The sequence below is a fragment of the Bos grunniens genome, chromosome 5, assembly GCF_055505025.1.
Source record: "Bos grunniens cultivar Pamir isolate PY7600 chromosome 5, Bosgru_T2T1.0, whole genome shotgun sequence".
In the NCBI taxonomy this organism is placed as follows: domain Eukaryota; kingdom Metazoa; phylum Chordata; class Mammalia; order Artiodactyla; family Bovidae; genus Bos; species Bos grunniens.
In genome coordinates this window covers 100,567,646-100,593,835 of record NC_141169.1, presented here as the reverse complement: position 1 = coordinate 100,593,835, position 26,190 = coordinate 100,567,646, and the positions used below count along the sequence as shown (strand labels likewise).

Genomic DNA, 26,190 nt, shown 5'->3' with positions numbered 1-26,190 from the left:
TCAGTATAAACAAAAGCAAAACCATACCAAGGCACACGTGCTAAGTTCTTCAGCCATGTCTGACTCTGTGACCATGGACTGCTCCCCACCAACCTGTCCATGGGATTCTCCAGGCAAGAATACTGGATGGTTGCAGTGCCCTCCTCCAGGGGATTTTCTGGACCCAGGGATGGAACCTGTGTTTCTTGCAACTCCTTCATTGCAGGCCGATTGTTTACCCCTGACCACCAGGGAAGCCCATATTATAGTCAAAATGCTGACAACAAAGATGAAGAGAAAAATACCAATAATAGCCAAAGAAAGAGAACATCAGTAATCCAAGCAGATAACAGAAATAATGGAAGGCAGAATTTAATGCTATTTCACTTTGAAAATGACAAAAAAAAAACTACCAAAAATAATATTCCATATCCAGTAAAAATATCTTTCAAAGATTAAGGTAAAATAAAAATATTTAAGTAAAATCAATTTTTGGCAATTCATCAATAGCAGCAGGTCTGATAATAATGGAGGTGATAAGAAATGAAGGCTGATGTATATATGAGCAGTGTTCAGATTTACTGATACATTAGTTGTGTTATGAAAGAGAAAGAGGGACTTCAAGGATGACTGCAGGGGTTTTTCGTTTGTTTCTTTTAGCTTTGCATTTTGACACACAAAAAAACTGAAAAAGTATATGCACACACTTACATATATGTCCTTTATCCACACTACTTCTATGTTAAAATATTATCATATTTGTTCTCTCTCTTCCCCTCTTAGATCATTCCCCACTCCCCCTCCTCAATATTTGTCTTTGTCCAAGAAATCTGGATGATTATTTTTCAAAATTTTTTGATAAGTGGATTTGAAGCTGCTTTCTTTTGGAAGGTATTAGTGTTGTTAGTAGGTAGACCATTATTCACCTTGACCACTTTAAATAAATTTTTGAATACAATACTCTTGGGCTTCGCTGTCAGGCAGGCTTTGGGCTATAAACTAAAAAAGAGGGCTGATTTGTGATTAGAAATGCTCAATGGAGATTTTTACTTTCTCTTTTCATCAGAGGTCAAGACTAGTGCAGGGAAGACAAAACTTGCCTCTATCCATCTTAGGTTTTCACGTGGGTCTCTTGAATCAAACACTGATTAACAAACATGTATACCTGTGGCGGATTCATTTTGATATTTGGCAAAACTAATACAATTTTGTAAAGTTTAAAAAGAAAAGTACAAAAGAAAAAAAAAAAGTTTGCTAACACATGCAGTGCACATCACTTGGGGGAAACCTAAATGGAACAGTAGTTCAAAGTGAGGACTTAGAAGTGCAGGTTATGTAGCATCACAAAGGACAATAAATTTGTAGAGAGATATTAGAACAAAGATAAATAATTTTAAGCTCCCCAGGGCAGCAAACTGTGGGAAGGTAAATATCTGGGAGGAAAGTAATGAAATAAGATTTAAGATTTGTCTGGTGCTGTCAGTGGGCGAAAGGGTCTGTTTCCAGTCAAATGAGAGTTTATAGCCTGACTTGATATGGAAAAAAGGAGGAGAGAGACCTTGTTTTCTGTATTTGCTGTTTCTCTTTGTTTTTTGCTTTGTTTAGGTGATAAAAGGAAACCACCAACAGTTTTTTTTTTTTTCCTCTCACAGGTTTTATTGAGATATAATTGACACATAATATTGTATACATTTAAGGTGTACAATGTGATGCTTTACACACATATATTATGACAAGAGTACTACAATAAGCTTAGTTAACACATGTATCATCCATATAATCATCATTTTTTTTTGTTATGGTGTGAAAATATTTCAGATTTACTCTCTTAGCAACCAACTTGTATAGCAAATCCCCAGAACTTATTCATCTTATATATTTTTTATTTTACTTTTTAAAATTAATTTTATTAGAGTATAGTTGCTTTACAATGTTATGTTAGTTTCTACTGGAGAGTAAAATGAACCAGCCACAGATATACATAAATCCCCTTCCTTTTAGACTTCTTTCCCATTCAGGTCACCATAGTGTATTAAGTAGAGTTCCCTGTGCTATACAGTATATCTGTTTTATACATATTCACCTTATAATTGGAAATTTGTACCTGTGACCAACATCTTCCCATTTTCCCTCCCCCTAGGCCTTGGAAGCCATGATTCAACTCTTTGTTTCTATGAATATGGCTTTTTTAGATTCTACATAGAACTGAGATCATACAGAGTTTGTCTGTGTCTGGCTTATTCCAGGTCCATTGATGTTGTTGCAAATGACAAGATTTCCTTTCTCTATGTACCTGAATAGTATTCCTTTGTTTATGTATCACACTTTCTTTATGCACTCATTTGTTTGATGGTTGACAGACACTTGGGTCATATCCATGTCTTGGTTTTTTGAATAACCATGCTATGAAAATAGGGTGCAGATATATTTGAGGTAGTGATTTCAAGTTCCTTCTTAATTATTTTTAGCTCAAAATGGTTTTCATGTCAAAGAGGCATATTTTGGGGTGACATATTCTGATTTGCTTCACTAGCAAGGGTCCTTGTTACTGTTTCCTGAAATACAAGTTTTATTTCTTATTCAGTATATGAGATTGGGCTTCCCTGGTGATTCGTGGTAAAGAACCTGCCTGCCAATGCAGGAGATGTAAGAAACGTGGGTTTGATCCTGGGTCTGAAAGACCCCCTGAGAAGGAAATGGCAACCCATTCCAGTATTCTTGCTTGAGAAATCCCGTGGACAGAGCATGGCAGGCTATTGTCCATGGGGTTGCAAAAGAGTTGGAAATGATTTATTGACTAAACAACAACAACAATATGAGATTGCAGCCTTTGAAGGTCCCAGGTTTAGAAAGAAAACTTGTATTTAATCCTTTAGTTAGGTGGCCCCTGAACTTTATGGCTTGTTTCACAACCATTAAAACAGAAACTAAGGTTCCCCAAGAGTATTAAAAACCCTCAGAATGAAAGCTAGTTTCTGTGGTTGCTTTGCTCTTAGGGTTTTCATTTTCACTAAATTCTGAGTTTCCACAGTGTTTTTACCATTGTTCGTTTAGCAGTGCTTTCTCTAAACTGTATACACTATATCATAAAACTTCTTTGTTGTTAGTTTCAGTGAAACTTAATAATGTCCCTTCCTTAGTTCCAGAAACAGAAGCCAAGCCCAATTTAAATTTCTTAATTTCTCCAAAGCTAACATATGTGCTTTTTTGCATGCTTTTTATGACTTAAAAATTTAATAATAAAATCTTAAGGTAAACATGACTGATTGTTGGTGGTGGCTTAGTCACTAAGTCGTGTCCGACTCTTGAGACCCCATGGACTGTAGCTAGCCAGGCTCCTTTGGCCCACGGGATTCTCCAGGCAAGAATACGGGAGTGGGTTGCCATTTCTTTGATTCTGGGTGGTGCCTATTATACAAATTCAGGCAATGATTTTAAAACTTAAGTTGATCTAAGACATTCCTCAGCCCTTGATTGGCTATGTAGAAAATAAATAGTTTTCTCCATGGTATTTTATACTAATTTCCACCTAAAATGCTGTTCAACCCACTTCTTAATGCCCTTCACAAAACAAAGAGTAATTGCCCTGAGAATAGAGAATAAAATAAAAAGTTGTTACTAGTTATTACTCTGCTTCTCTCTCCACCACATCTTATGTTCCTCGTTTTCTCTATCATTCTGCTTCCACCAAACCGGCTTTCCCTAGTCACAGACTCTTCTAACTTCTACATGTTTGCATGTAGCATTTCATTTGCCAAGAATTCTGGTACCCTAAATGATTTGCCCAGACAACTTCTAGTCATTCTACAGATTTCAGCTCAGGCGTAGAGTTCTTTTTCCCTAGAAGCCTTGTAAGTCTCCTTCAAATTCAACTTTATTTTCTAAGTTTTGTAGCAATTAGTGCCATATTCTTTTTGCAAGGAATAATTCAACTTCTGCCAAACATGTCATATGCTTTATTAAATTTGTAGAGGAATTTTTAAGATTTGAGGGTGTATTTATTGATTTTTCAACTTTCACTTTGAAAATTTCAAATATAGAAAATTAAATGAAATCTCATATTCCCTCCACCAAGCTTTAATTTTTAAAACAAATTTTTTAAATATAAATTTATTTATTTTAATTGAAGATTAATTACTTTACAATATTGCATTGGTTTTGCCATACATCAACATGAATCTGCCACAAGTATACACGTGATCCCCATCCTGAAACCCCTTCCCTTCTCCCTCCCCGTACCATCCCTCTGGGTCATCTCAGTGCACCAACCCCAAGCATCCAGTATCATGCATCGAACCTGGACTGGTGATTCATTTCATATATCATATTATACATGTTTCAGTGCCATTCTCCCAAATCATGGAAAATTTAAAACATATACAAAACTGGAAGAAATAGTATAGTAAAACCCCATGGAGTCACCAATTAGCTTGAAAAATTATCAACACATAGTCAATCACATCTCATTTATATCATTCTTTTGTCCCCTTCCCATTTTTTTTTAACCAGTAGATTCTTGTCGGTTATTTATTTTAAATATAGCAGTGTGTACATGTTAATCCCAAGCTCTCTAAGTATCCTTCCACTCCCAGGTAACCATAAATTCATTTTCTAGGTCTGTAATTCTGTTTCTAGTCTGTAGATAAGTTCATTTATATCATTTATTTTTTAGATTCCAAAAATAAGCTATTTCATACGATAATTTTCTTTCTCTGTCTTCATTCAGTATGACAATCTCTAGGCCCATCTATATTGCCACAAATGGTATTATTTTGTTCTTTTTTTAATGGCTGAGTATTACTCCATTGTATATGTATACCTTTTTGTCTTTATCTATTAGTTTTTATTCCCTGCAAAAAAATTTTTATATGCTATACATGGAAAAATTAAGTAACTATATGGAATTTTCTTCTTAAGTTTTCTTCAAGAATTGTGTATGTTCTTCTTGAACACAAGAAGAACTGTTCTTGTTGTGAGCGTTCTCTGAGAACACGGCTCTCGAGTCTTTGAATACTTCATATTTTATTAACTATAAGCTTTTACACAATTCTCTGCATGCAGATGTATGTGTTTGGAGTTAAGCAATTTTCTGTATAAGCTTTAAAACTTGAGCCATAGACTGCACAGGTTCCATTCTGCATTTCAACCATTGTTAGTCTAGATTAGAGAGAAGGATAGATTATATTCACAGCTTTATTAATGCAGAAATACAAACATGAAATAATATTTAAATATAGACACTGAAATAATATCATTTCAGGAGATTTTAGGGCCATGTATGTTCTTTCTTAATTCATAGATATGCAAAATACAGCCAACTAAGATAATAACAGTAAAAATTGCATTCTATTATAAATTATATCACTATCTTTTGTACATTGGAAATTAGTCAATTGTAAAAAGTCTGAAATCTTTTCATCTATGTATGTGAGTCAAAATGAAAGCAAAAAAATTAAAACAAATACTTAGAAATGAATTCAGAATTCAATTTAGAAGTTGGCAGATGTCTCGTTGTGTGCAAAACTAACAATCTTCTTCAGATATATGCAATTTTACTTGGTAAAAATATAAAAATAAACTGTGAAATCCTCTAACATACATATACAAGTGTGTGTGCATGCATGCTAAGTCATATTAGTCCTCTCTGACTCTTTACAAGCCCATGAACTATAGCCCTCCAGGCTCCTCTGTCCATGAGATTCTCTAGGCAAGAATACTGGAGTGGGTTGCCGTGCTGTCCTCCTGCGGATCGTCCCAACTCAGGGACGAGTCTCTTAAATCTCCTGAATTGGCAGGCAGTTTTTTTTACCAGTAGTGCTACCTGAGAAGCCTGGTAGTCCATGTACAGATTGCTGTATCTGTGTATCTATTTTGTCCCAGCTTGAATATTTTGTAGTTATATAAGTAATGTAATAAATGGTTTGTTTTCTACTAGGAACCAGCAGGAAATTGAAAGTTGAAGAAAGAGTAATAATGCTACATTAGTGTGAAATTGAGGAAACGAAAAGTACAAGGTTTGATAGTATATGTATTTAAAAAGACAAAAGAACAAACTTTGTTAATATAGCAAAAACTAGCCATTGTAGGGAAAAAATCAAGAGGTTTTTTAGTAACTGCTCTTAGTTGGTCTCAATCTATGTACATTAAAGCCTCAATTTTTCTCACTTTTTTTCATATGCTTCTTCAATTTTTGAGTTTGTTTTCCCAACCTACTCTCATCACATTTCACAAAGGTACTGATTACACTGGATTACACTTTATTTATTTATAACTATATTTCTGAAGTGTGAAGCTTTTGAAGACTCTAAGCCCTACTAATCTCTAGTTATTTCTGTGTAGTTCCTGGAAACTGAGTCACACTCAACAAATATTAATAATATGCAGAAACAGAACTTGGGTATGCTAGTTGTTTTGCTTTTAGCAAAAATGAAATTTTGCACTTGCAGCCTGAAAAATATTGAAATGAGATGATATAAGATCTTAGTATTTCCAGAGAGTAAAATCTTTTTTGTTAAAAGTAAAACCTTGGGTAACACAGAAATGAGGCCATCCCAGATCAATTCTAAGATGTACAAGGGGCTTCAAATTCCAAGTATATAATGAAGTCAGAAGATAGGTAGTCCTTGTTGCAATATTACACTAAATACAATATTACATTTCCTTCCAATTGGTAAGGAAACTTACAGGTTGGGCAAGAGAATGGAGCCATCTTCCCATTGCCAGGAACCATTTGTGGAAACTTGTACTAGTCCCATCCAATGATATGACTTCACCAATTTAAGGAAATCCTGTTTGAAACCGCAAATAAAATCAGAGATCAGAATTTCATAAATGCAAGGCCATAGTCATTTAACCATTTCCCCCCACACTTGGGGGAATGCATTCTCTCCACTAGCATAATTCTGACTTAAACACCACATACAAAATACCTGGAATTTCTGTGCTTTCTTATTTCTAATGCAAAAAGATTTGGGTTTGTTATATCTGAGTCTTAGTGCCTCTCTTATGTTTCACATTCACATTCCAGTGAGTCAGTTCATATGTTAAGACTAAATATAGAAAGGGGATTTAAAACAAATACTCAACCTGGTCATCTTTGCTGTATATCTTCAGGAGACTGGAATTTTGAGACATACAAGAAGCTTGGCTCTGGTGCCAGCTTTTGCTCTCATTAAAAAATTGGTAGCAGTTATTTCTATAACATATCCAGTTTTTAGGACATGGACCACAGTAATTTTCTAGAAAGGTAGAATACATTGTTAATTCTGCATGTCTGAACATTATGTGTGTGTGCATGCTCAGTTTCTTCAGTTGTTTCTGACTCTTTGTGACTCCATGGACTGTAGCCTGTCAGGCTCCTCTTTCCATGGGATTCTCTAGGCAAGAATACTAGAGTGAGTTGCCATGCCCTCCTCCAGGGATCTTCCCACCCCAGGGATCTAACCTGCATCTCTCTTATGTCTCCTACATTGGCAGGTGGGTTCTTTACCACTAGCGCCACCTGGGTAAAGAAGCCGGTCTGAACATAAGAGCAGATTTTATCTGGACAGGTTAAATACCTTTTTTATTTCAACTCTAGAATTCAAGTTAGTTAACTCAATATGGTCCTGCCCAAGAACGTATCTCTACAGATTTATATAGGGGGGGATGCCGAAATGATGTGCTTTACTTTTTGCAAGTACCTCCTCATTATAAATAAATATATCTACAGTGAATTATAGAGAAGAATTAATCATTTTCGTATTCTCTTTCTTGTTCATGCCATTAGATGTGTGCCTATAACCATGTATAGATGTATGCAGTTTGTGCATCAAAATATCAGAAAATTTTCACTTACCTTTCAAAGAAATTGGAGCTTCTTGGTTGAATAATGCTATTAAAATAATCATAGTTATTGAAAGAGTTTATATTGTTAGTAACTGATAGTCTAAGCAAAAGTATAAGCTCAATAAAAAATATACTCAATATTACTAGTTTATATTTCTGTGCCTCTGAATACTAGTTAAATTAATGCACTACAATGGTTAGATAAATATTGCTGCTAATTACTTTCTCTATTATCACTTACAAGTTATGATCATGGCACTGCATATTATTAACACTCCAATGAAACGAATCCCCATGGCTATAGCAATGGATCTGGCAAGGACAAATGGAGATGCTGTCAAAGACAAAAAAAAAAAAAAAAAAGAGTGAGAAATATGAGAAAAGGTTCTGTTACCTTTCTGTTTAACTTAAATATTAGAAATGTTTTTAATTGAGGGGGGAGGGTTGATATCAGTTCCCTGTGACTATTTTTCTCAGTAAAAGGTAAAACAAGTATTTTGTAAATTATTTAAAAATAAGGGTATAAAAAATGTAATATCCATTCTTACTCCTTTTTTCAAGTTCCCTAGTCCCATTCTTCCATTAGAATAAATCTCAGTTATCATTTTAAAAATTTAAAAATTTTCACACAGATATAATAAGAAATACAGACAGTTTCCTTCAACTTTCTTTTTTTTTTAATTTTATTTTATTTTTAAACTTTACATAATTGTATTAGTTTTGCCAAATATCAAAATGAATCCGCCACAGGTATACATGTGTTCCCATGTTTAAGGAAGTACACAAAATATTCCGGAAACATTAAAAAAATATCCTGGTGATTACTCCATATTATGTCTTACAAATTTGTCAATTTTTTTAAAATTAGCTTCTTTTTTAAAAAATTTATTATTGTTATTTTGTTTTACTTTACGATATTGTATTGGTTTTGCTTCTTGCATTGTGTTTCATCAGTATATGGGAAAAATTTAATTATTGGCAGATGTTTATTTTTTTTCCAATACATACTTAAATGATTTCTTAGTTTTTGCTTTTAGGTATAACAATATGAGTAATATTTCACATATATCTGTGCATGTTTTTTGAGTACCTGTCTAGGAGAAATTAATCAAAGGGAACATACTTTTTCAATTTTTGTAATGATTGAAAGTTTCAGTCCAAAGAAGCCACACCAATTTATGTAGCACCAAAAATAAATTCAAAAGCCTGTTTCCTCACACATTCCTTCACACCAAATATTTTTATTTCTCTACATTTTAAGTATATATATATATATATGATACACAGTATTATTTTTAAAATCTAACTTTCTTTTTCCTGTTATGAATAAGATTAAACATTTTTTCATGAGGTTAAACAATGCTTTTTTTTTTTTTAATTTCTCTGCGACGTCTATGTCTGGTCTGTTTCTTTTCAGGTTAAAATTATTAGTTCATTTCATGCCACATGCTTTGCAAATACATGTCCCAGATACCATTTTGTTTTAACTTTACATATGATACTTTTGGGATATCAAAATGGGTAATGGTTGACTTAATCAAACATTTCTTTATGGCTTATGCTTTTTCTGATATGAATAAAAGTATCTTCATTATTCTGAGTTTGTAAAATATGTTATGCCCATGTTCATTTGTGATATCTTGTGGTTTCCTTTTGTATTTGGTTTATTTGGTAGGGCTGTGTGTGTGCGTGTGTGTGTGTATCTGTTTACTAAGTTATGTAGGAGCTAAACTTATAAAAAATTTATTTTCCAAGTGGACTTTTTCTAACATTTGCTCAATAAATCAATGTGTTCTCATTGACATGAAACCCTACCTTTAGCATATAATATATTCCAATTTGTACCTGCATTTATTTCTATACTTTTTAGTCTATGTTTCCATTTAAACAATATGTAAACTTTTCTAATATGTAAAATACTTGAGTATTTGTTAGTGCATACAATATAATATTATATTTCATTTTCCAGATGATTTTCCCTATCATTACATTTCATATGTGCCTTGTGCTTAGTCTCTCAGTCGTGTCAGACTCTGCAACCCCGTGAACTGTAGCACATCATGCTCCTCAGACTGTGGGGATTCTCCAGGCAAGAATACTGGATTGAGTTGACATGCTCTCCTCCAGGAAATCTTCCCAACCCAGGGAGCGAACCCAGGTCTTCCACGTTAACAGGCTGATTCTTTACCGTCTGAGCCACTAGGGAAGCCCTATATGTGCCTTAAGACTTTTAATATCAGCTTTCCAAGAACCTGTCAGTTTAAAAATATGATACAATGGTTTTTCCTTAGAATTACACTAAATGTATAAATTCAGTTCAGTTCATTCGCTCAGTCGTGTCTGTTTGTGATCCCATGGACTACATGCAGCATGCCAGGCTTCCCTGTCCATCATCAACACCTGGAGCTTGCTCAAACTCAAGTCCATCCAGTCAGTGATGCCATCCAACCATCTCATCCTCTGTCATCCCTTTCTCCTTTAATATGGAGAGATAAGTTACATTTTTAAAATATCTTTTATCCTTGAATAGTTTCTATTTATATTACATGTCTTATTTTATGTTCATCGGAACAATTTTAAAAGAGTAAGTTTATTTCTAGGTTTTTCAATTTAAAAGTGTGCTGCCAGTCTTTTCTGATATTGTTCTATGCATATGGCATTTGTTTTTCATCACATTTTCCTTGTTTTTGTAGTTAGTAAGGCAATTGATTTTTGTCTTATTTTCAATCAAGTCCACTTACTTGCTTGCTTCCTTGCTTGCTAAGTTGTTTCAGTCGTGTCCGACTCTGTGCGACCCCATAGAGGGCAGCCCACCAGGCTCCCCCGTCCCTGGGATTCTCCAGGCAAGAACACTGGAGTGGGTTGCCATTTCCCTCTCCACCACTTACTAGATACCCTTATTGTTTGTAATATTTTAGGTGAAGGCTTAAAAAATATTTTAAATCACATATTTTTTTAAATAATATTAATTTTGCCTTTTAACTCCAATTTTATACCATTTACCTCTTTCTTTTCTTGTTAATTCATGTTAACACTGCAAAACAATCAATGTTACTCAACTAATAATAATGAAAATTCTTCTCTTTTTCTAACTACAATGAAAATGCTGCTGCCATTTAGCAATAAGCATAATGGTAGCTTTTGAAAAAATATATTAAAAGCAGTACTTATATTTTAGAGGTTTCTAAAATTAAGTTCTTTGTAATTAAGATTTCATATTGATTTTCATCTGAAACCTTTTCAGCATTATGTATATGATCATACAATCTTTCCACTTTGATTATTACATAGTGCACAGTTTCATTCCTATAATTAATCATTGTAAAATGATGTTATTTGATAACATTTAATCAAAATTTATAGGTGAGAGTAACCTGTTGTTTTTCCTTTTGTGTAAGCTATCTCAGGCTTTATTTTTCACAATATTCCAGATTGGTTAAGAGGAGAGCATAATTTATTCACCATCCAGGAACATTTCTGTGAATAGCAGTCAAGTCATCTCCTCCATAATGTTTAAGGACATAACTGAACTGAAGGAAATTTGATATTTCCCTTCTGTTTTCCATTTCTATTTACTTCTCCTTAAGGCTAGTTTTTCATGGCTTCCTAGGTGACTCAGTGATAAAGAATCTGTCTGCCAATGCAAGAGACCCAGGTTTGATCCCTGGCTTAGGAAGATCCCCTGGACCCCTGGAGCAACCCACTCCAGTATTCTTCCCTGGAAAATTCCATGGACACAGGTTCCTGGCAGGCTGCAGTCCATGGGGTTGCAAAGAGTACCTGAACACACACACACAAGTCTAGTTGTTCAGCAATCCCTTAGAAATTACTGTCTTCATTATTATGATGATTTCATCATTTTTAGGGCATGAAAAGATTCTAAACACAACAGTTTCTGCTAAATTTTATTATATATTCCAGTAGCATATGAGCTACCAGGCAAGATCATATAGCATATGAAAGAGAATCTCATTTCTGCTTTCTTCATGAAGGTAAAATAAACTGAATGCTCATCATCAATTTAGTCACAGTTTGTAAGATTCACCTCAGTACACTGAGAGACAAATGGAACATATAGGACTTACGGTTTTCTCCACGTTGGCTTGTGGTTAATGTACATGTTCTCTTTTGCCATTGTCTAGAAGCACAAGACTTTACTCGTTCACTGGCATAAGTATGAGATTCACTCATCTCTGGAGAAAAACAGTTCAAGCCATTATGTCACCGGCTTTCTGCCACTCAGCTCATAAATGTTTAAAATTTAAGTTGTCAATTCCATTCATATCCTTTTTAAAGCATAACATAAAATTACTTTTATTTTGTATTACCTTATGATTTTTATACTTTGTGATATAAACAAATGCTGGGCTGAATGAAGCACAAGCTGAACTCAAGATTGCCAGGAGAAATATCAATAACCTTAAGATGACACCACTCTTAAAGCAGAAAGTGAAGAAGAACTAAAGAGCTTCTTGATGAAAATGAAAGAGGAGAGTGAAAACGTTAGCTTAAAGCTCAACATTCAGAAAACAAAGAACATGGCATCTGGTCCCATCACTTTATGGCAAATAGTTGGAGAAGCAGTGAAAACAGTGGCAGACTTTAATTTTAGGGGCTTCAAAATCGTTGCAGATGGTGACTGCAGCCATGAAATTAAAAGACATTTACTCCTTGGAAGAAAAGTTATGACCATTCTAGACAGCATATTAAAAAGCAGAGACATTATTTTGCCAACAAAGTTCTGTCTAGTCAAGGTTATTGTTTTTCCAGTAGTCATGTATGGATGTGAGAGTTGGACTATAAGGAGAGCTGAGGGCCAAAGAATTGATGCTTTTGAACTATGCTTTTGAACTATGATGTTTGAGAGGACTCTTGAGAGTCCCTTGGACTGCAAGGAGATCCAACCAGTCCACCCTAAAGGAAATCAGTCCTGAATATTCATTGGAAAGACTGATGCTGAAACTGAAACTCCAATGCTTTGGCCACCTGATGAGAATAGCTGACTCATTGGAAAATACCCTGATGCTGGGAAAGATTGAAGTCGGGAAGAGAAGGGGACACCAGAGGATGAAATGGTTGGATGGCATCACCAACTCAATGGGCATGAGTTTGAGTAAACTCTGGAAGTTGGTGATGGACAGGGAGGTTTGGCATGCTGCAGTCCATGGAGTCACAAAGAGTCCGACCCAACTGAGCAGCTGAACTGAACTAAACTGATAAACAAAGTATATTTATACTATGGCAAAATATCTCTAGCAAGATCCTATGTACTATTAAAGTACTAATGTTGTAATGAAATATAACATTAAAATAAAGACAGTGTATCATGAAAAAGACCGGTTTCTACGGAGTTAGATATTTGTTTAATTCACCGAGCCACATTTACTAAGTTAATAACTTCACAAATCACAAGAAGAAAGAAAGAGAAAGAAAAGGGGAGGGGTTTGGATGAAGAAAAACAAGGAATATTAACACAGTCTGATGTGGATCATTTAAAAAGTGAAAGTAAATAATATACATCTAGTGTCAATAATGTAAATCAGGTAGTAAAGAGTATATACTAGTGTATCTAATATTCTTTATAGTAAAGGACTTACAAAGAATAAAATAGGGTCTAAAATTTTAGGATAAAGATAAGCAAAGACTCTTACCTCTGAACAAAGTAAGTGAAAAATAATTTTTTCTTTCTTTTTGAATAGTAATCATTACTGAATATATAAAAGCCTCTTTATAAATGAAATGCTAATATGAATTACCTTTTATACCTAAAATTAAACTAAAACATTATTTTCTCAAATGGTAAAGAATCTGCCTGCAATGAGGGAGACCTGGGTTTGATCCCTGAGTCAGGAAGACCCCCCTGGAGAAGAAAATGGCAACCTGCCCGGAGAACTCCGTGGACAGAGGATTCTGGTGGGCTACAGTCCATAGGATCACAAAGAGTCAGACACAAATGAATGACAAAGACTTTCACATAATATGTAACATAGCAAACTTTATTATTAAATGTGTGAATAAGGTAAGAGTATTTTATGGTTGAAGAAATTAAATCTTAGAGATGGCCAAAGTCATACTGCTTACTTAATATAATGCTACCACTTATAAGTAATTTATAATACTTTTAGTTTAAGAAGCATTTTCAAATTTATGTCACTTTAGTTGAATCACAGAGATCCACTAAGGTAAATATGACATATTTTTTGTCTCTATTTACTAGAAAAGGAAACTTAAGTCCATAGAAGCTGTGGAGTGTCCCAGATCTCAAAGCTAGAGACTGGTAAAAGCTTGATTAAAATTCCATTCTAACTCCAAATCCTAAAGCTATTATTATTTTAGGCTGCCTTAGATTGTGAGATACATTACTTTGTTAGTTAATGAAGGGGGAAAAAGCTTTCAAGTTTTTGAAGCCTTGATTTAAAATATAAAATGAACATAAGTGATTCAAAGTAAATTGCTTTTCTGTGACTTGTATGTTAGTATCAAATTCTGGATATTTTAAAATTATACAGAAAGAGTGAACTCCATTTATATGGAAAGTACATACCTATGCCATGATAAGCCCACCTATCTCAGACCAATCTCACTGTATAATTATGACTGCTTATCTATATCAAAGATGAATTCAGAGCCTTCATTTTTTAGAAAGGGTTCCTGAATAAAATAAAAATGGGATTTTTTTTCTAGTTTTCTCTCCTTGTGGTAAGTTGATATATTTACATTAGAAAAGTGAGAAATACAGAAAAGGTTCATGCATGCAGATATTAAAAAAAGGGAAGAATGTAAGTGAGACTTCATATAAAATCAAGTAAATTAACCTTTAAATTTTCCCTTACTAGAAAATAAAAAGTAATCATTTCAAACTGTTAAAAAATGTAATAGTTGCTTTTAATTCACCTACACTAGGATACAGCAGTAACTGCATTCTTTGCAAGGTAAATCTGGGTAGGATATATAAACTTTTATTGAATGATTTTTCCTAGTATGCTTTTTTTGAGCTTCTGTCCATATCATTGCCATCACTTACAAGTTATCACCATCATCATCATTAACAAAACTAATCTCACATTTGTTTATATATTAATATCTTAACATTGTCTAGCACAGCTCTCAGACAAAATGTGTTGAATAAATATGTATAATGCTTAGATTTTTTAAAAAGTTGTTTTATATTTGATCATGGTTGTTGGAAACAATGAAAATAATTTGTTTCATTTTTGCAAGTAATGTTGTATGTCACATAGGGTAAGTGACTCGCACAAGAGTAGAAAACTCATGTGTGAAATTTTAAATTGAAATTCAGTTCTCTAGTCCCATAACGATTTATTCTTTTAGCTTTATTTGAAGACTTCATCTTATAGAAACATCATAACTTCTGATTCTTCAATAAGTGTATCCTACTTATCCATCATTAAATAAAGTGAAAAAGAATATACCCCAGAAGTAATAAGTATTCCTTGCCTTCAGTAAGTCAATTCAAACACTTAAGAAACAACTAGAGTTACCTTACAGCATAAATATTTTTAGAAACTTTCTTGAGGTTAAAACCTCAAGAGTTCTTATATCTTGAACAATAGCTGTTAGTAACACACAGAGAGACACAGACACACACCTGATCAGAGAAAGAAGATCCTGATTCTTGTGGATAAGAGCCTCCTGAAAAAAAAAAAGACATGTCCTGAGTTTCCCATTTAGAAATGACACTAGCGATTTCCAGTCAATTTTGATCCCTGAAGAAAGATATGATAGATGTTTTGCTCACCTCATCTTTCTGTTGAAAAAGCACCTCACAAACCACAGTACTTCCGCCTCTCATTGCACAGAATATTTCCCTTTTTGATGGAATAAATGTTAGGTTCTAACATCATCTTATGACTTAAAAAATGGTAAATTCAGTGATAACAAATGGCCAGAGTTTTAAGAAACAAATGATGGGATAACAGAATCACTTTCTGAATTTTTTCCAAAAGTGAATAATTTGTTATAAAATATGGTTGTAAGTAGTGGGTAGAAGAAAAAAAAGGAGAAAAAATAAAACTTCTTAATCATTTCATTTGAGTGGACTTAATTGTGCTGTATCATATAAACTGAAACCACAGAGAGATAGCTTTAATATATATACTATTAATACATACATACATATATAGGTATATATCTAAACACATACGTGTATATATACATATGTGTGTACATGTTGTTAGTGTTGTTCAGTCCCTGACTTATGTCTGACTCTTTGCAACCCCATGAACTGCAGCACACCACTCTCTTCTGTCCTCCACTATCCGCCAAGTTTGCTTAAATTCATGTCAATTGAGTCGATGATGCTATTGAACCATCTCATTGTCTGCCACCCAATTCTTTCGCCTTCCATCTTTCCCAGCATCAGATTCTTTTCCAATAAGTCAGTTCTTCACATCAGGTGTCCAAAGTATTGGAGTTTTAGCTTCAGTATCAGTCCTTCCAATGGATATTCAGGACTTATTTTTATTTTATTTTTTTTGAATGGACTGGTTAGATCTCCTTGCTGTCCAAGGGGCTCTCAAGAGTCTTCTCCAACACCACAATTCAAAAGCATCAATTCTTCAGTGCTCAGCTTTCTTCATAGTCCAACTCTCACATCCATACACGACTACTGGAAAAGCTATAGCCTTGACTATATGGACATTTGTTGGCAAAGTAATGTCTCTGCTTTTTAATATGCTGTCTAGCTTGGTCATAGCTTTTCTTCTGGAGCAAGTGTCTTTTAATTTTATGGCTGCGGTCACCATCTGCAGTGATTTTGGAGCCCAAAAATGTAAAGTCTGTCACTGTTTTCATTGTTTCCCCATCTATCTGCCATGAAGTGATAGGACTGGATGCCATGATCTTACTTTTCTAAATGTTGAGTTTTAAGCCGGCTTTTTTTATTCTCCTCTTTCACATTCATTGAGAGGCTCTTCGGTTTTTCTTTGCTTTCTGCCATAAGGGTGGTGTCATCTGCATATCTAAGGTTATTGATATTTCTCCCAGCAATCTTGATTCCAGCTTGTGCTTCATCCAGTCTAGCATTTCTCATGATGCACTCTGCATATAAATTAAATAAGCAGGGTGACAATGTATAGTGTTGACATAATTCTTTCCCAATTTGGAACCAGTCTGTTGTCTCACTGAACATGTGCTTGTAAAAACAGAACTTCAACCAGTAAATCCACAGTCTATTCAATAAATAAGAAATAATTATCAGGAGATAATTTTTAGTTAACTGTAACTATTTGCTATGTACAAAATGAGTGAGATAAAATTAACATAGGTAAAAGTAAGCTCTGCAAAATTTGATAAAGCTATAGCTATTTTTATGAAATCAATATATGATTTTAAAATTTTCTGTATGGATAGCACAAATGTCAAATAGTTTTATAGGAGAGAGAAATTAACTTTCAAGGACTTTCATTATAAATTATAGAAAGTTTTCTAAACTATAGGGGGAAAAGGAGTTGTTGCTATTTTTTTCACTACAACTAGAGTTACCTTGATTTCCAAATTAGATGAAAATGTGTTAACAGGAAAAGGAAAAGTTAATCTTATTTATGAACATTGTTACAAGATTGTAAAACAGCCCCAAGTCATATCAAACACTGTATAAAACTGCTTAGCATATAGATGATCAAATTTAGTTCATTTCAGGATTGTAATAATTCTCTTTCAGAAGAATGTTAAATATAATGCTACAAACAATAAATTACAGAAATAAAAGAACATGATTGCATCAAGATGGAATGCATACTTATTATAATTCAACAACTTTTTGTGATAAACAATCTTTAGTATATATACCAGAATCTATATAAACATTCTTTTTTTTTTTTTCAAAGTTTAAGCTTTTATTTTGTATTGGAGTATGGCCAATTAACAATGGTGTGGTAAGTGAACAGCAAAGGGACTCAATCATACATATACATGCACCCATTTTCTCCCACACCACCCCTCCTATCCAGGCTGGCAAAAAACATTGAGTAGAGTTTCATGTAATATACAATAGGTCATTGTTGGTTATCCATTTTGAATATAGTAGTGTGTATGATGATCTCTCCAAACTCCCTAACTATCCCTTCCCCCTGGCAGCCCTGAATTTGATAAACATCATTCTTAACCTCAATGTATTAGTAGATTTTTAGAAAATCATTACGACAAAATGATGATAATACCACTTCTTTTCAATATCATTGAGATTCTCCAGCACACTTAAGACCACCACAGAAAATTAAAAAGATAAGAACTTAAAAAAATTTTTGCTGATGATATAGTTATCAACATAGAATATAAAAATAATTTAATGACTAGTTAATAGAAATAATATTAGTATAACTGAATATAACATTAATTTGTAAATTCTCTCATACTAAAGGTCAATAATAAACAGAAACAATTAACAGCCACAATAGAAACATTGTTAGATACTTATGAGCAAATTTAACAGAAATAGATGAGATCTATATAGAACTTATTCTATAATTTTATATAAATATTTTCAAACACAGCTAAATTTTAATAGGACCAGTGGATCTAATAAATATGCCAATTAATCCTAAAATATTTTAGGGGCTAAATTCACTTCCAATTAATATCCTCTGTTATGCTATGTTCATTAAAGAAAAATCCAAGAGTAGACCTATCACTATTGAAGAAGAAAAAAAAAATAGTGTTCTTTTTCTACTAAATATCAAGACTTTTGCTAAAGCTATGTTCAACAAAGTTTTGTTACAACAAAATGACATGAGAACATAAATCAGGCCAACTGAAAGAGAAAAGATACAAACAAGAAGAAGTCATGTGTATCAGTGAAAAAATAGATTATGTAGCATTGTAGATAAAGTAGAAAATGAGGTACTATTAATTACTGCTGTGAATTTTTAAACCAGTATAAAAACCCAAATGTGGGTATATACATTCTGCCATATATACATCATATGGAGAATTATGAACTTAAATCATAACCTGGTGTGCATAAAAATAAGTGAGTACATGAAGATAGATATCAATTCATAAGATTGATTCAGTATACATAATATATATTATATTATTGTATTATAATAAATAAATATATATTTATTTTCATTTATTTGAAACACTGAGATAAAATATAAAATAAGATAAGATAATAAAACACTGTAAAATTATAAGGAAATGAAAGGTTATCAAATTCAAAATTTTTAACAATATACTGAGAAAAGAAGGAAAGCAAGTTTGGTAGTGTGTTTCAACTTGAACAATAAACAATTTTATTCAATATATATATATATGTTTTTAGTGACAACTACTTGCTAGATGCTTTTCTAAACCTTGAGAATGTTAAATAATCTAGGCAAAATTTCTTGCCTTGTAATAGATATTGCGTTTTAGTGTAGTTGATAGAAAAATGGAAAAGAAAGTGTGAAATAATTTCAAGAATAAACAAAACAAGTGACTGTAAAACACGTAGAGGGGAACAAATAGTTATCTTCTGATAGTCTTTGACCAATATTCTTTTCAGCTAATCCACATTTTCCATTGCCAATGCTACAGAATAAAGCTAGACCTTGACATAAGAAATACAGGCAGACATTTTCTTAAAACCACATTTAAAAATAATATTTGGTCTATAAAAGGAAATGAATGTGGGTTTTTTTATGGGGAAATCTAAATCACACTTACTTGAAGGGTTATTTTTTATGTTAGCAGCTTTAGGTTTAACCGATGTGTCTTTTAAATAAAAGACCAAGAAAAAGATAAAAATAAAGTAGAAACAGAACATCTGAATAGTCTACTCATTTTATTTATTTCAAAGAAGAACTTAGAGTCCTGTGGAAAACTCACAAAAACATATTTACAAGAACAGTTTCTGGAAAGAGACAAAGTAAGCATGAAGAGTATTGTGTCATATGTAAAGCTCCCTCTGTAAACTGAGAGTGAGAAAAGGAGTCTTTTTTTCTTTAAGATAGAGGGCAAACAATTTTTCATTAATTTATTAATTAAGGTTTGATTAGCATATAACATTATATTAGTTTCAAATGCATGATTCAATATTCACATATATTGCAAAATGATTACCACAAAAGTCCAGTCAACATCTGTCTTTAAGGATTCTTAAAGAGATATGCTGTGAGTCAGGAATGTGAGCTAAAAAAATGAAAAGGCGGGGGAGACATTTAAAAACTTACTTGTGTAAAAAGATAGTATATATAATGAAATTCCAATATCTTTGTCAATGCTCAGCATACATTAATGCTGCACCAGTCACCATGGATCATTTATTGATGATGTGCTGAACAGTAGTGATATTTCAGTGACATGTGAAATTGCAGAAGTACATGACATTGCTTTCAGAAGACATACTTTCTAATAAATGGTATTTTATTGGACCAACTAAATTAATTTATGCAGATGGAGTAATTTGACTACAAAAATACATGTATAGGTTTTATAGGGACATATTTATCTGACATTTTAAAACTACTGGAGATAGAAATTTACAATGCTTTGCAAACAACCTGTGTTCAAGTCATCTGAGAATAACCACTGCCACCTCAACAAGCTCTTCAAAATTAAATTTGTTAAGTGAGAATAACCAGGGCAGCTAATCAACAGGTCTTCTTGGCCAGTAAGGTGCAGTCTGGCTTACATGACTGAGCCTGTGTTAAGCTCTTCCTGTGTACAATAAGGGGCGGAGGTGGTGAGGCCACAGTGCAACTTTGTGGTGGGAAGCTGTCCTTGGGGCAGGATACTCATCTCAAGCTGTGATACTAAAAGTGGATGTGGTCAGGGGTGTTTGCAGGACAGTTGCTTGGAAATGCAAGCATAAGCTGTATGACCATGACCAACAGAAACTTTTCTAGTCTTGACTTTTCCATAAATGTGTTTGAATCGAAGAGACAGGGCAAGAAGATTCTAAAATTCATAACTAGAGCAATGAAGTAAATAAATCTGACTGGAAGAAACAGAGTTGAATCTGGATACTCACGGGCATGTTGGCCCAGAAGTGAAATGCCCAGTGACAAAGTGAAAGATTGGCAAACAAACTTGAAGAAATGATTATTCAGAACTTAATACAAATTCAGAACACAGCTAGGTGTTACATACTTGGCAAGGCACATATAAAGTCAACCAGTATATTGTAGTAGAATGAACACAAGGCAGGGATTTCATAAATCTTGAATGTATACTTCAGCAGGAAGAGGAAGAGACTAGATCACCAACTTGGCAAATACTATTGATTGGCATGGTTTCCTGAGTTAGTAACAGATAAATAATTCCTTAGCCCCATCTTAGCTGAAGCCTTCTGTAATTTAAAAAATAAACAATTCTACTGAGGGATCATTTCTTCAACAAAGAAGTGTTTTCATTACATTAACTTAGCCCATGCTAGAAGATTTCATATTTGTTTTGTTTAATATCAATCTATTTGATATAGTGAAACATAAGAGCTTTCCCCTGCTGTAGTATTAACTTATAATTTGTGAATAAATGGCCATGTAAATAGTAACTCTTTTCAAAATCACTCTGAAGTGAAAAATATGCATGACTTACAAGTTCAGTTCAGTTCAGTCGCTCAGTTGTGTCCGACTCTTCGCGACCCCATAAATCGCAGCATGCCAGGCCTCCCTGTCCATCACAAACTACCAGAGTTCACTCAGATTCACGTCCATTGAGTCAGTGATGCCATCCAGCCATCTCATCCTCTGTCATCCCCTTCTCTTCCTGCCCCCAATCCCTCCCAGCATCAGAGTCTTTTCCAATGAGTCAACTCTTCGCATGAGGTGGCCAAAGTACTGGAGTTTCAGCTTCAGCATCATTCCCTCCAAAGAAATCCCAGGAAAGATCTCCTTCAGAATGGACTGGTTGGATCTCCTTGCAGTCCAAGGGACTCTCAAGAGTCTTCTCCAATACCACAGTTCAAAAGCATCAATTCTTCTGTGCTCAGCCTTCTTCACAGTCCAACTCTCACATCCATACATGACCACAGGAAAAAACCATAGCCTTGACTAGACAGATCTTAGTTGGCAAAGTAATGTCTCTGCTTTTGAATATGCTATCTAGGTTGGTCATAACTTTCCTTCAAAGGAGTAAGCATCTTCTAATTTCTGCATGGATGCAGTCACCATCTGCAGTGATTTTGGAGCCCAGAAAAATAAAGTCTGACACTGTTTCCACTGTTTCCCCACCTATTTCCCATGAAGTGATGGGACCGGATGCCATGATCTTCGTTTTCGGAATGTTGAGCTTTAAGCTAACTTTTTCACTCTCCACTTTCACTTTCATCAAGGGGCTTTTTAGTTCCTCTTCACTTTGTGCCATAAGGGTAGTGTCATCTGCATATCTGAGGTTATTGATATTTCTCCCAGCAATCTTGATTCCAGCTTGTGTTTCTTCCAGTCCAGTGTTTCTCATGATGTACTCTGCATATAAGTTAAATAAGCAGGGTGACAATATACAGCCTTGACGTACTCCTTTTCCTATTTGGAACCAGTCTGTTGTTCCATGTCCAGTTCTAACTGTTGCTTCCTGATCTGCATACAAATTTCTCTTGAAGAATTTTCCTATCTCTTGAAGAGTTTTCCACAGTTTATTGTGATCCACACAGTCAAAGGCTTTGGCATAGTCAATAAAGCAGAAATAGATGTTTTTCTGGAACTCTCTTGCTTTTTCCATGATCCAGTGGATGTTGGCAATTTGATCTCTGGTTCCTCTGCCTTTTCTAAAACCAGCCTGAACATCTGGAAGTTCACGGTTCACATATTGCTGAAGTCTGGCTTGGAGAATTTTGAGCATTACTTTACTAGCATGTGAGATGAGTGCAAATGTGCAGTAGTTTGAGCATTCTTTGGCATTGCCTTTCTTTGGGATTGGAATGAAAACTGACCTTTTCTAGTTATATATATATATATAGTTAAATAATACAAAGCACAGTCCCTATTATCTAATTGTTCACAATCTGTTTATAGACATAAGCATATGGTTTTAAATTAACATGTAATTTACAATGGTAAACACAATTACTAGGTATTATAGAAGAGATAATTATATCTGACAATTTCATAATGGATTATCAGTATAAATTGTGAGGAATAGTGTTAGGAAGATGTCCTGGATTAGGTGATTTGGAAGGAGTATATTTAAAACAATATGTCTCATATTGGCTTCCCTTGTGGCTCAGCTGGTAAAGAATCCACCTGCAATGCAGGAGACCTGGGTTCAATGCCTGGGTTGGGAAGATGCCCTGGAGAAGGGAAAGGCTGCCCACTCCAGGATTCTGGTCTAGAGAATTCCATGGACTACCTATTCCATGAGGTCTTAAAGAGTCAGACATGGCTGAGCAACTCTTATACATACATGTTAGATATCAAGTTGAATGGGGCTAAGATGCACCAAGAATTGATGATAGAAATGATGAAGACTTAGAAGAAAGAGGTATTAACATGAATAAAGAGAGCTATGTGTAGTCCAGTATTGCTGGCTTAAGTGAGGTTATGAATATCTGGAGATGGATAGAACATGGAACAGTCTAGAATGACAAGAATTGAGTGTGAGTCTTTGTCTCACTTACTTTACTGAGTGACAATCTCCAGGTCCATCCATGTTGCAGCAAATGGTATTATTTCATTCTTTTTCTGGCAGAGTAATACTCCACTGCATAAATGGACCACATCTTCTCTGTCCATTCATCTGTTAATTGACATTTAGGTTGTTTCCATGTCCTGGTTGTTGTTGTATTATAAATAGTGTTGCAATTAGCATTGCAGTGTATGTATTGCTTTGAATTAAATTGGGAGATTGAGATCGACATATAACACTACAATATAAAAAATAAATAATTAATAAAACTACTGTTTAGTACAGGTGGCTCTACTCAGGAATGACCTATAGAAGAAATTTATCCTGCCCTCAGTCTTTCCCAGCATCAGGGTCTTTTCCAGTGAGTCGGCTTTTCACATCAGGTGGCTTCCAAATGATATTCAGCATCAATCCTGATTCAGCTTCAGCATCAGTCCTTCCAATAAATATTCAGGGTTGGTTTCCTTAAGGATTGACAGGTTTGATTTCGTTGCTGTCCAAGGGACTCTCAAGAGTCTTCTCCAGCTCCACAATTCAAAAGCATCAATTCTTCAGCACTCAGCCTTCTTTGTGGTCCAGCTCTCACATCTGTACATGACCATTGGAAAAACTGTAGTTTGACTATATGGATCTTTGTTGGCAAAGTGATGTCTTTACTTTTTAATATGCTATCTAAGTTCATCATAGCTTTTCTTCCAAGGGGTAAGAGTCTTAATTTCAGGGCTGCAGTCACCATCGCAGTGATTTTGGAGCCCAAGAAAATAAAGTCTGTCATTGTTTCCATTTTTTCACATCTATTTGCCATGAATTGATAGGAGTGTGTGCCACGATCTTAGTTTTTTGACTCTTGAATTTTAAGCCAGCTTTTTCACTCTCCTCTTTCACTTTCATCAAGAGTCTCTTTAGTTCCTACTCACTTTCTGCCATAACGGTGGTGTATCTTCATATCTCAAGTTACCGAAATTTCTCCCAGCAATATTGATTCCAGCTTGAGTTTCATCCAGCCTGGCATTTCACATGATATACTCTGAATACAAGCTAAATAAACAGGGTGACAATATACACCCTTGACATACTCCTTTCCCAATTTGGAACCAGTCTGTTGTTCCATGTCCAGTTCTAACTGTTGCTTCTTGACCTGCATACAGGATTCTCAGGAGGAAGGACAGGAGCTCTGATATTTCCATCTCTTGAAGAATTTTCCACAGTTCGTTGTGATCAACACCGTCAAATGCTTTAGTGTAGTCAATGAAGCAGAAGTAGATTTTTTTGTTAGAATTCCCTTGCTTTTCTTTGGTTCCTCTGCCTTTTCTAAATCCAGCTTGAACATCTGGAAGTTTTCGGTTTACATACTGTTGAAGTCTAGCTTGAAGGATTTTAAGCATTACCTTGCTAGCATATGAAAAGACTGCAATTGTGCGGTAGTTTGAACATTCTTTGGCATTGTTCTTTTTTGAGAATAGAATGAAAACTGACATTTTCCAGTTCTGTTGGCCACTGCTGAGTTTTCCAAATTTGCTGGTGTATCGAGTGCAGCACTTTCACAGCATCATCTTTTAGGATTTGAAATAGCTGAACTGGAATTTCATCACCTCCACTAGCTTTGTTTGTAGTAATGCTTCCTAAGGCCCACTTGACTTCACATTCCAGGATGTCTGGCTCTAGATGAGTGATCACATCACTGTAATTATCTGGGTCATGAAGATCTTTTTTGTACAGTTCTTCTGTGTATTCTTGCACCATCTAAGGCATATTAAATGATTAAGTTCCTGTAGAGGAAAGTAAAAAATATCTCTTGTGAAAGATGAGAAAAAAATAAAGCATAATGCAAAGAAACAATATATTACACTTAAAATTAATTATATATGCTTATCTACAAATAACATACATAAAGTTTACAGTAATTTTGAAATTAGGTTAAATATATATGGAATAGCTTTCCACTTAAATTCTAAGAATGTTTATAATTTAAAACATTTTATTAAATATAGCTATATATATGTAAAAGAATTATTTTAATAACTGCTGTCTTAACGAGACTTTTTAAAATGAAAAAATAAAGAGGTAATTTAATAAGATGAAAAATGATATCATGCAGCACAAGCTGATAGAACTGCTAAAGTTAACTGTCAGTACACTAACTGTACTATCAGTTCTGTCTGTACATTAACTGTCAGAATATAAGGCAAGAACCATGTTAGAAAAGATGAAGCATGTTTCATAACAATGTATTGAGGATCATACCATTAGCAATTAAAAAAAAATCTGCATGTACTTAATAGTACAACTTCAAGAAAGATTTGAGAAAGGTATGTAGGTTAAACTCAAACCAGGGCTCTGTAACAACCTACAAGGGTGGGAAAGGGGGGGAAATGGGGGGAGGTTCAAGAGGGAGGGGACATATGTTATAGGTATGGCTAATTCATGTTGATATACAGCATAAATCAAAACCAATTTTGTAAAGCAATCATCAATAAGTTAAATATAATTTCAAAAATATTAAAAAAAAATCATAAATGGAGATCTAAAAAATTCCCAGTCACTGCTTATCTGGCAAGCAGATATACCAGTAAGGCTATAGACAGATCTAAACTATACAATGAACCAACACATATGTACATGCTCACACTTACATACTCATATAGAATACTCACGTTTTTAATTACACTTAAATCTCCCAAAAATTCACTAGATATTCATAACCCTGATTATAATATATAATCTATAATATAGATTATATTATAGCTATAATAGCCTTCAGTCAAGTTTGGCAGAGGGAACTTAAAGTGTGAGTATTCAAATTTAATTTTTAATTAATTA

The 26,190-nt window shown here is 34.1% G+C and overlaps 1 protein-coding gene across 2 annotated transcripts; it reads right to left on the bottom strand.

The window, feature by feature from the left end:
- Positions 1–1,608: 1,608 nt before the first annotated feature.
- On the bottom strand, positions 1,609–24,349 carry KLRK1 (killer cell lectin like receptor K1). Of its 2 annotated transcripts, none has more exons than XM_086404148.1 (8): positions 23,363–24,349; positions 15,416–15,459; positions 11,892–11,999; positions 8,048–8,140; positions 7,817–7,852; positions 7,066–7,217; positions 6,664–6,767; positions 1,609–5,136 (listed from the first exon to the last, which is right to left on the bottom strand). In XM_086404148.1, exons 3-8 carry the CDS (start codon positions 11,995–11,997, stop codon positions 5,019–5,021), a joined length of 609 nt encoding a protein of 202 aa, XP_086260274.1. In that variant the 5' UTR covers positions 11,998–11,999; positions 15,416–15,459; positions 23,363–24,349; the 3' UTR covers positions 1,609–5,018. The 2 variants fall into 2 exon arrangements, with proteins under 2 accessions (XP_086260274.1, XP_086260273.1); XM_086404147.1 differs by lacking the exon at positions 23,363–24,349 and adding an exon at positions 15,566–15,695.
- Between the last annotated feature and the right edge of the window lie 1,841 nt (positions 24,350–26,190).